Source organism: Delphinus delphis, chromosome 9 (genome assembly GCF_949987515.2).
Source record: "Delphinus delphis chromosome 9, mDelDel1.2, whole genome shotgun sequence".
NCBI classification, from domain to species: Eukaryota; Metazoa; Chordata; class Mammalia; order Artiodactyla; family Delphinidae; genus Delphinus; species Delphinus delphis.
The window spans coordinates 79921162-79932938 of record NC_082691.1 but is presented as its reverse complement, the minus strand read 5'-3'; the positions used below and the strand labels follow the sequence as shown (position 1 = coordinate 79932938).

Below are 11777 nucleotides of genomic sequence, written 5' to 3'. Positions count from 1 at the left end.
AGCTATTTTACATTTGGTAGTGTATATATGTCAGTGCTACTCTCTCACAATGTCCCAGCCTCCCCTTCACCCCCATGACCTCAAGTCTGTTCTCAACGTCTGCATCTTTATTCCTGCCCTATCACTAGGTTCATCAGTACCATTTTTCTAGATTCCATATATATGAGTTAGCATATGGCATTTGCTTTTCTGACTTACCTCACTCTGTGTGACAGACTCTAGGTCCATCCACCTCACTACAAATAAGTCAATTTTGTTCCTTTTTATGGCTGAGTAATATTCCATTGTATATATGTGCCACATCTTCTTTATCCATTCGTCTATCAATGGACATTTAGGTTGTTTCCATGTCCTGCTATTGTAAATAGTGCTGCAATGAATATTGTGGTACATGTATGTTTTTGAATTATGGTTTTCTCAGGGTATATACCCAGTAGTGGGATTGCTGGATCATATGGTAGTTCTATTTTTAGTTTTTTAAGATATCGTCATACTGTTCTCCATAGTGGCTGTACCAATTTACATTCTTACCAACAGTGCAGGAGGGTTCCCTTTTCTCCACACCCTCTCCAGCATTTATTGTTTGTAGATTTTTTGATGATGGCCATTCTGACTGGTGTGAGATGATATCTCATTGCAGTTTTGATTTGCATTTCTCTAATGATTAGTGATGTTGAGCATTCTTTCATGTGTTTGTTGGCAGTCTGTGTATCTTCTTTGGAGAAATGTCTATTTAGGTCTTCTGCCCATTTTTGGATTGGGTTGTTTGTTTTTTTGTTATTAAGCTGCATGAGCTGCTTATAAATTTTGGAGATTAATCCTTTGTCAGTTGCTTCATTTGCAAATATTTTCTCCCATTCTGAGGGTTGTCTTTTCGTCTTGTTTATGGTTTCCTCTGCTGTGCAAAAGCTTTGACGTTGCATTAGGTCCCATTTGTTTATTTTTGTTTTTATTTCCATTTCTCTAGGAGGTGGGTCAAAAAGGATCTTGCTGTGATTTATGTCACAGAGTGTCCTGCCTATGTTTTCCTCTAAGAGTTTGATACTTTCTGGCCTTACATTTAGGTCTTTAATCCATTTTGAGCTTATTTTTGTGTATGGTGTTAGGGAGTGATCTAATCTCATACTTTTAAATGTACCTGTCCAGTTTTCCCAGCACCGCTTATTGAAGAGGCTGTCCTTTCTCCACTGTACATTCCTGCCTCCTTTATCAAAGATAAGGTGACCATATGTGCATGGATTTATCTCTGGGCTTTCTATCCTGTTCCATTGATCTGTCTTTCTGTTTTTGTGCCAGTACCATACTGTCTTGATTACTGTAGCTTTGTAGTATAGTCAGGAGTCCCTGAAGTCAGGGAGCCTGATTCCTCCAGCTCCGTTTTTCGTTCTCAAGATTGCTTTGGCTATTCGGGGTCTTATGTTTCCATACAAATTGTGAAATTTTTTGTTCTAGCCCTGTGAAAAATGCCAATGGTAGTTTGATAGGGATTGCATTGAATCTGTAGATTGCTTTGGGTAGTAGAGTCATTTTCACAATGTTGATTCTTCCAATCCAAGAACATGGTATATCTCTCCATCTATTTGTATCATCTTTAATTTCTTTCATCAGTGTCTTATAATTTTCTGCATACAGATCTTTTGTCTCCTTAGGTAGGTTTATTCCTAGGTATTTTATTCTTTTTGTTGCAATGGTAAATGGGAGTGTTTTCTTGATTTCACTTTCAGATTTTTCATCATTAGTGTATAGGAATGCCAGAGATTTCTGTGCATTAATTTTGTATCCTGCTACTTTACCAAATTCATTGATTAGCTCTAGTAGTTTTCTGGTAACATCTTTAGGATTCTCTATGTATAGTATCATGTCATCTACAAACAGTGACAGCTTTACTTCTTCTTTTCCGATTTGGAGTCCTTTTATTTCCTTTTCTTCTCTGATTGCTGTGGCTAAAACTTCCAAAACTATGTTGAATAAGAGTGGTAAGAGGGGGCAACCTTGTCTTGTTCCTGATCTTAGTGGAAATGCTTTCAGTTTTTCACCATTGAGGACGACGTTGGCTGTGGGTTTGTCGTATATGGCCTTTATTATGTTGAGGAAAGTTCCCTCTATGCCTACTTTCTGCAGGGTTTTTATCATAAATGGGTGTTGAATTTTGTCGAAAGCTTTCCCTGCATCTATTGAGATGATCATATGGTTTTTCTCCTTCAATTTGTTAATATGGTGTATCACGTTGATTGATTTGCATATATTGAAGAATCCTTTCATTTCTGGAATAAACCCCATTTGATCATGGTGTATGATCCGTTTAATGTGCTGTTGGATTCTGTTTGCTAGTATTTTGTTGAGGATTTTTGCATCTATGTTCATCAGTGATATTGGCCTGTAGTTTTCTTTCTTTGTGACATCCTTGTCTGGTTTTGGTATCAGGGTGATGGTGGCCTCGTAGAATGAGTTTGGGAGTATTCCTCCCTCTGCTATATTTTGGAAGAGTTTGAGAAGGATAGGTGTTAGCTCTTCCCTAAATGTTTGATAGAATTCGCCTGTGAAGCCATCTGGTCCTGGGCTTTTGTTTGTTGCAAGGTTTTTAATCACAGTTTCAATTTCAGTGCTTGTGATTGGTCTGTTCATATTTCCTATTTCTTTCAGATTCAGTCTTTGCAGGTTGTGCCTAAGAATTTGTCCATTTCTTCCAGGTTGTCCATTTTATTGGCATAGAGTTGCTTGTAGTAATCTCTCATGATCTTTTGTATTTCTGCAGTGTCAGTTGTTATTTCTCCCTTTTCATTTCTAATTCTATTGATTTGAGTCTTCTCCCTTTTTTTCTTGATGAGTCTGGCTAATGGTTTATCAATTTTGTTTATCTTCTCAAAGAACCAGCTTTTAGTTTTATTGATCTTTGCTATCGTTTCCTTCATTTCTTTTTCATTTATTTCTGATCTGATTTTTATTTATTTCTTTCCTTCTGCTAACTTTGAGGGTTTTTTGTTCTTCTTTCTCTAATTGCTTTAGGTGCAAGGTTAGGTTGTTTATTCGAGATGTTTCCTGTTTCTTAAGGTAGGATTGTATTGCTATAAATTTCCCTCTTAGAATTGCCTTTGCTATATCCCATAGATTTTGGGTCGTCGTGTCTCCATTGTCATTTGTTTCTAGGTATTTTTTGATTTCTTCAGTGATCACTTCGTTTTTAAGTAGTGTATTGTTTAGCCTCCATGTGTTTGTATTTTTTTGTTTGTAGATTTTTTGATGATGGCCATTCTGACTGGTGTGAGATGATACCTCATTGCAGTTTTGTTTTGCATTTCTCTGATGATTAGTGATGTTGAGCATCCTTTCGTGTGTTTGTTGGCAATCTGCATATCTTCTTTGGAGAAATGTCTATTTAGGTCTTCTGCCCATTTTTGGATTGGGTTGTTTGTTTTTTTGTTATTGAGCTGCATGAGTTGCTTGTAAATTTTGGAGATTAATCTTTTGTCAGTTGCTTCATTTGCAAATATTTTCTCCCATTCTGAGGTTTGTCATTTCATCTTGTTTATATTTTCCTTTGCTGTGTAAAAGCTTTTAAGTTTCATTAGGTCCCATTTGTTTATTTTTGGTTTTATTTCAATTTCTCTAGGAGGTGAGTCAAAAAGGATCTTGCTGTGATTTGTCATAGAGTGTTCTGCCTATATTTTCCCCTAAGAGTTTTATAGTGTGTGGCCTTACATTTAGGTCTTTAATCCATTTTGAGTTTATTTTTGTGTATGGTGTTAGGGAGTGTTCTAATTTCATTCTTTTACATGTAGCTGTCCAGTTTTCCCAGCACCACTTATTGAAGAGGCTGGCTTTTCTCCATTTTATATTCTTGCCTCCTTTGTGAAAGATAAGGTGACCATATGTGCATGGGTTTATGTCTGGGCTTTCTATACTGTTCCATTTATCCATATTTCTGTTTTTGTGCCAGTACCATACAGTCTTCATTACTGTAGATTTGTAGTATAGTCTGAAGTCAGTGAGCCTGATTCCTCCAGCTCAGTTTTTTTCTTTCTCAAGATTGCTTTGGCTATTCAGGGTTTTGTGTTTCCATACAGAGTGTAAAACTTTCTGTTCTAGTTCTGTGAAAAATGCCATTGGTAATCTGATAAGGATTGCATTGAATCTGTAGATTGCTTTGGGGAGTACAGTCATATTCACAATGTTGATTCTTCCAATCCAAGAACATGATATATCTCTCCATCTGTTTGTATTATCTTTGATTTCTTTCATCAGTGTCTTATAGTTTTCTGCATACAGGTCTTTTGTCTCCTTAGGTAGGTTTATTCCTAGGTATTTTATTCATTTTTTCCAATGGTAAATGGGAGTGTTTCCTTAATTTCTCTTTCTGATTTTTCATTGTTAGTGTATAGGAATGAACTGTATTGGGTTTTGAAGACTAAATGAGGTAGTAACCTTCCTGACACAAAGCAGTTGATTGTAAATGGATGAGCAGTATTTGTAATATTTTTATATTCATAGAGATGTTTTAAATGGACTAATCCATAGTTACACAATGGTGTGATTCATTTTAGGTCAGATAGATAAAACAGCACAATTCTGATGCAGTAAGAGAGATATATGTTTTTCTATACAAATAAGAAATGAAAGTTGACAAGTGTGGAACTGGATAGCACCGTGATGTGATTTGAAAGATACCTTAAGATGTGTTTCCAAGTGGCCCAAAGTCTCCCATTAGAGTTTCACTCCCTGCTGGCTCTTGCAGAGGTGTGCCGCTCATATTAGTCTTTTGTGTTTAGTGTGAATTGTTTTCTCAGATCTTTTATCTCAACAACAATGGAGAGAAAACCCCTGAGGAAAAGGAAATTGGCTGGACGTAAAGCAAAGGTAGAACCATTTTGTGATAAAGGGCAGCCACAGAAGATGGAGCTGGCTAGAACCTCAGGCCATAAGAGGAGGGACCTGCAAGACTCGGTCTGGTGAGAAATGGGAGCCAGAATAGAGAAAACAGCGCACTGAGAGGAGGCCCTGACAAAATGTCAATTGTTTTACCTTTAGCCTTTGTCTGGCTTGAGTGCCACTGTTCCCTGCATGCATAGGCCTTCATTTCCATTAAATATCATACAAATACCTTTTCATTTTTGGTATCATCTCACAGAGTAAGATCTTCTAAGATGAGAAAATGAGGCTCAAATGGTCTCACCAGGTGGCTGAAGGAAATCTGAGAACAGACATGGTTTCTTCAAAAAATATATATAAAAATAGCATGCAATGAACTGTACTGAGTGTTATATAGAAAAAAAAGTATCAAAACTGCTTTAACTCTCCTCCTTTAATGTGTTTTTTAACGCTTTTATTACTGCTCACTATTTACTACTATTATTTATAATTACCCTCCTTTTTTTCACCTGAGAAATTCAAGATGTAATGTGCCTTTCTGGTTTGGAGACTTTTTTTCTGCTTACTGATTTTCCTGAATCACTATATATGATATATCTTTAGAAATTTAGACCTTTAGAGGCGAAAAAATGTTTTCTCATCCGCATTAACAATACAGTGAGGTGAGTGTTGGTGAAAGAATTATCTTTCTTGAAGGGAAAAGAAGGCAGAGTTATATTCATGGGGCATAGAAATAAGGTCTAAATGCTAACCACAGATTATTTAAAACTAAGGTTATTTGTGGCAAGAGAAATTGACTATAGATTATAGAAGGAAATGTGTTTTGTTTATACCTAGAGCCAGGTGCATAGTAGTTGTTTAGTTGAGGTTTGTTGTATGATTAATTTATGACACAATGAGAAACTAACCACTGAGTCCCTAGCCCTGAGGTGTTTCAAAACAGATCCTCCATGTCACTGTCAGAACAGTTCCCGTTTACACACACACACTCCTCTTGAATGGCCATATCTCTGTACAGATTATCTCTGTACAAATTCCCTGATAATTATACAGTCAATATAGTCAGTATCAGCACAATAGTATCAACTCAGTTCTGAAAAAGTCTTACGGGTGAGGGCTTATGGAAGACTTTATGGTAACTTTTGGTTTCCTATCCAAAGAGGTCATAGAGTCCAAGAAACACGGAACTTTGCTTTCGAACAGTGAAGAAATTATTGTGCAACTGAGTGTGGTACTGGGGAGAAAAATACTATTCACTCTCAGAAGCAGTGGTATTTATCTTTTGAATGAGAACAGAGAAGTCCTAAATGAGAGCGGTCAGGAGCTCTCCTCTGAGCCAAACTCCACAAAGGCAGTGCATTCGGCTGCCTCAATACCTTATCTGAGAAGTCCCAGAAGAACCCATCTGTAGCAAAAACTTGCCTTTTCACACTGGAATTCCTACTACTGGGGTTGCTATTTCGATTCACAAACTGAAAATGAGCTTCACTAGAAAGGGTACTGGAGGCACCCAGTAAAGACCTGCTCAAGGCACCACGCAAGTGTGGAGCCTCCAATTCAGGGAACATCAAAAGGTAAGGAGGGGCCTCATCGTGGGCAGACTCAGCCAGCCTCATGGTTTGCCTTCTCCTAGACTTGGCCAGTTCACATTCCAGTTAATGTGCACAGACTAAATCAGGACAGTTTTGCCCTTCAAAAACATAACAGAAAATGGTCTTTGAGTTCTTGCAAACACTCTTGAGCTTATCTCTCCATGTGAATTGTGACAGTAAAACAATAAAAATCGAGATTTAATTTTAACTCATTGGTGAGTCTGGGGCAGTAAATGAAGACGATGGGCTAGAGAAATATTAATCCAGGTTGGCTATTTAACGTCTGCCTTTTTTTGGAGGAGAACACTATTGAAGGCACCAGTTCGGGACAATGAAATTCTTCAGTTATATTTTAGTTTATCGCCGGTTTCTCCTTGTACTTTTCACTCTGTTGATTTTATTGCCACTGCCACTCATCCTCCGCAACAAGGTAAGTGAACCCGGAGAATGGGCTGGTGGGTTTTCTGATTTATCTAATTGTCCTTTATTGTTGCTATGTAATTGTCTGGCTCAGAGCTGAATGGGTGATGACACCTTGGGCTTGAAATCAGGATGGTTATACATTGTGTTTTGTCCATTTTTTCTCCTTTTTAATGATTAATGTTGTTGATCCTTGGTATGATTAACTGCAATAATTAAATAGTATATTCAGTCAGAATTGTTCTCTGCCTGGCAACCAGATGAGAGGAAGGGCAAAAGAATCACAGCCCTTGAGATCCTGTCATTCTAGTTATCAATCTCCAGAGAGCATCCTGGGTTAACACAATCCTTTCCCCTGAGACGAGGCAGCAATGTGACACTGGGGGAAGAGATAGAAGAAAACTTGGGAGTCCTAGGGAGGGTCTAGCGCAAACTAATTTACTTGACAGCTCCGTGGCTTGGTGTGGGCCATGGAATCTTCTGGAAATCTAGTTTCCTTATGCTTCATTGAAAGCATGAAGTAATTTTCCTTGGTTAATCAGAAAAGTCTAATAAATAACTGTACATGTTCTGAGCATTTGAGATTTTTTATCATTTTGGTGTGCTTGTAGGGATTTTTCTGTTTCCTTTTAAGTGTGGTCAGTCTAAGTCCAGAATAATAAACACAATGCATTTTTAATACCTTGGGGAAACGACTGTATCAGCAAACACTTAGTGAGCACCTTCTCAACGCCAGGCACGATGAGTGTCTCTTGGTGGTAAGAGGACAGTCACCAGAGTCAGAGTTAGGTCCCAGGTTTCCACTTAGAGGCTGTGTGACCTGGACAAATTAATTAACCTCTCTGTGCTTCCATTGTCTCATATGTAAGAGTGAGAGAGTAACAGGCTTGTTATGAGGATTAAATAAATAAGCACTCATCAAGCACTTACTTGGAGCTGTGGCTGGCACACAGTAAGTGGGCTAGTGAGAATCTCCCCAAATCTGTTGATCCCACAGCTGTGCAGTTCCCGCCACCCCATGATGCCTTTTCTCTGAGTAGAAGAGAACCTTTCTGATGTTCTTCTCTCATAAGCATTAACCAAGGTTATACTAGTCTGGGTAAAAATAGAATTGCAGTAATTATAATACTCCACCCTCCCTCAGAAGTCTGCCACTGTCTGAAGGAAAGTCGCATCAGCTACTGAAAAGTCTCTTTTGACTCTGTCAAGGCCTCCTCTACCTGCAAAGCCGGCAAGGGATCTGGCCTCTGCCACCCACAGCTGCGGGGTGTTTCCTTCAGGAGGAGGTGCAACGGAGGTCTCACAGTGCCCCGAGGAGCGGGGGAAGAACTCTCTCCCACTTTTCGCCAAATATTGTTCTGAACCCCCAAAGTTTTAGAGAATGTCTAGTGAAAACAGCGGGCACACTCCATGGTCTTTGGTTTGGTTGGCTTTGTTTTGCAAATTCTTTGTGACTAATCCTCCCCTGTTCCCCCTGCCCCTCCCACCCCAGCTAGTTCTGAGGACTCTTCTGTGAGTCTCTGGCAGCCACTAGATGACAAATGTGAATCACAGACATAGGGATTTCATCTGAATGCCCACCCCCCCCCCCGCCCCCGCTTCGAAGACTCGTCACTCCATCTAGTGCGCATGACGGCCTTCTTTTTCCAACTCCCCTGGTCCTACCCGTCCCCCAGACCTGGCTGACTCCTACCATGAGTACATCCTGATTCATACCTGGACACCTGCTCTATTTTAATATTTCTGGGTTACTCTCAGTATAAGTCCTTACTTATGGCAGAGAAAATAAGTTAAACTAGTCAAGACAAACTTTGGCCATGAGTGCATATCATCTGTGCTGCTCCTTTGACATATACACATATGACACTTTGAGTATCTTCCATAATTTTCAGAGGAAGTGAATATAAGCTCCTTGAAAAGGAAGAACAATTAAATTAATAGAAAGCAACATTCTCCATGCATGAGTCATTAATCAGAAAGTGCACATTAGGTCTGTGGGGAAACCTCGCAACAAGTTGCATTTGACAAACTGTGTTCCTCTTTCCTTTCCCTCTAATCAACTCATTTGTTAAAACTCAATTAATGTTAATGGGAGGATTTTTTTCTAGTACAGTAACATGATTTCATTTTTTGTTTACTCTAAATGCATACTTAACCATTCAATCAACCGCTAATCAAACCCAAAGAATATTATTTTAACTGCTGCATACAAGGAGAGCAAAACTTTGTTTCAGAGGATGTGGGCCTTTGGAGTGTTTAAAAGTTAGGTAGAGGCTTACTTTGACATGAATGCAAATCAATTTATTGTAAGCAAATCAATTTATTGTAACGTTCATGTTACCAAACCGGAGAACCCTATGCTTGCTTCCAAACCCACAATAATAGTCAAGCAAAACAAAGTCGATTTTGCTTTATAAAAGCACAGTGAATCTACATGATGTAGAACCAACAAACAATAAGTTATTGGCTGATTTTTTTTCATTTTCCTTCTGATTATTGAGTTGTTTCTATAGACCAGCCTTAACGCTTACCTTAATTCAAAAATGTAGCGTCAATTATGAGAGCCCCTAAGTGGCTTTGCAATGTAATGTTCAAAAGGGAGGGGAAGGGCTTCGCTTTGCAGACATGTGACCCAACAAAGGCCAAATAGATGCTACTGAAACTGGATTTGAACTCAAGTTCTGTCAGAACTCAGAATTCATGATTTAACAGTGGTTTTGTTTTACTCTTTTCTATATTTTGTACTTTTGAAGATTTATCCTCTATTTTGAAGAGTCACATAAAGTGTGGCTTGATAATCATTTCTGAACAACTCAGGCATAACTCTTTACAATAATGCTTTAGACAGGTCAGACCAGAGAAGAGGTGCATCTTTGCCATTTCCTCAATTGACCTCATGCAACTCAATGTCTTTAAAAGGTAGAGAATTGCAGTGATTCTAACCACTGGGGCGGACCTGTGAGAACTGGAGTAGCGGTCTCATGTGTGTCATTTGCTGAATGTCCCAGAGTCCCAGCTATACAAGCTTGTATTATCAGCTTGTCAGGATATGGTGCCCCTTCCCTTCACACCTGTGCCCAAATGTTTACCATGAGTCATGGCATTTAGTAGGCATCTTAAAATCTTCTAGTTGGAAGAGACCTTGGAACTGTGTATTTCAGTGTTTTCATGGAAATAATATTTTACAACGAAAGAAAATATGTACTGATATCACCCCAGAAGCCTATGAGCATAAGTCAAACAGAAGCTCAAATTGAATCCTTATGAATTAGGTATTGTAACTGGTCAAATTTTGCAGATTAGAAATGGAGATAGAAACATGCAAATAGCTTACCAAAATGTGGCTATACAGATGTTTCCAATCAACATCTGTCTGACTTTAGAGCCAGTGATCTCAACCACAACTGAGTATCTGTGTCTTTATAGCTTCCGAGGGTAATAAGTATACTCCTAACACATTGGTGTAAATGTCACTTTACTAAAGGAATTGTATTTCCTTATTGCTTTACACTGAAACATCAAAAATACTGTCCTTTTAATCATCACATAAGTATAAGGGTGGTCCTAGTCCTTTCCCAATTAGTTCGTGGTCAGTAAAACAAGCCTGTAGTGTAATTGATATTTATGTAAATATTTGAGTAAAATTAATAATTTCACTGAATTTTTCTTTTTGGAGAGGGAATATCTTAAATATTCCCAGATAAAAACTTGTTAAAATTGGCCTAGGCTATGTGCCGTAGTCCCAGTGATATTCACAGTGCAACTTTGTTCTTTTATGAGTATTTCTAGCAGCTTGTTAATTTTACTTCTCAGAACTCCGTACTATTTCTTTACTTATTTTTTTAGTTTCTTGGCTTTTCTTTGTATTTCTTTTGATGGAACAAAATGATAAAAAGAAGGCCAACTTTGTTTGAGGAGTTTTAATAGGAGAAAACTGAACAATAATATTTTCTGTTTGTAGACAGCATCCTTCCAGGTGTGTCACTCCATCTAATTTACCCATTCATTATGGACCCCCTTTTTTTTTTTTTCAGTTAAGGAGACAGGAAAACAGCCACACAGATACTGAGCAGCATTCCCTAGTTGACTGGTTGTAAATCTGAGACCAGATTTCAGGTTTCTGTCAGATACTTCAGGATTTCTCTGGAAGATATTTTACACCAGGAGAAACTTGAAGAGAGGAGAGGGGAAGAGTCAGCCGAGCAGAGAGCCTTAGGGCCCTGGACCAGCCCAGGTTAGGGATGGAGGAAACACAGCTGGGAGGGCCACCTGCTTCTGTTTCCTTCAGAGTCTATGCATCTGATGCACCGTAAATTTCAAAGTTATAATAGAAATTATAATAAGTAAAAGAAATGATACATAATGAGAGTCTTATGGTGCTCCATCTAGAAAAACTAAACAGGTGGGAAAAAGGTAGCTCTTGTAAAGAAATGTAAACCTTAAAGTGATAAAGGCTCTGATGGAAGGGGGAAAGTGGTAGGTTGAGAAGTCTGACAAACGAAAGGAAAATGAGTGGGAGAAAATTTAAAAAGACCACAGGTGAGAGAAGAGGGAGGGCAGAATTCTGAGAAAACATACAGAACTTTTAAAGGGGCAAATCAAGTAATGAAACAGTTAGATATTGTTTTTAATGTTGGTCTAAACTGTTGTAGAGTTTTAAGATAAAGGGGGGAGATGCTACAAACTCCAAGAAAGTGAACATTTTAGATACAAAAGAGCGTCAGAATGATGGAGGGCAAGAAAAAGAAGGCATGGAATCATGCTAATTAATGTGGTAGGAGATGAACAAAACCAGAAAATCCAAATGTGATATATATTTATTTCATGAATATTTGATGAGAACTTGCTAGGCCCAAAGTATTGTGCTCAGTGAACAGTGGCATATTACGCAGTTTAATG

At 38.4% G+C, this 11777-nt stretch overlaps 1 protein-coding gene across 1 annotated transcript in view; it reads left to right on the top strand.

Annotated features, from left to right (window-relative positions):
* The first annotated feature begins 6789 nt into the window (after positions 1–6789).
* SLC13A1 (solute carrier family 13 member 1) overlaps positions 6790–11777 on the top strand; it is a 76124-nt gene continuing 71136 nt past the window's right edge. Inside the window, exon 1 of the mRNA XM_060020813.1 lies at positions 6790–6888. Within this exon, the coding sequence (XP_059876796.1) occupies positions 6790–6888 (99 nt within the window). The remainder of the gene's footprint in view (positions 6889–11777) is intronic.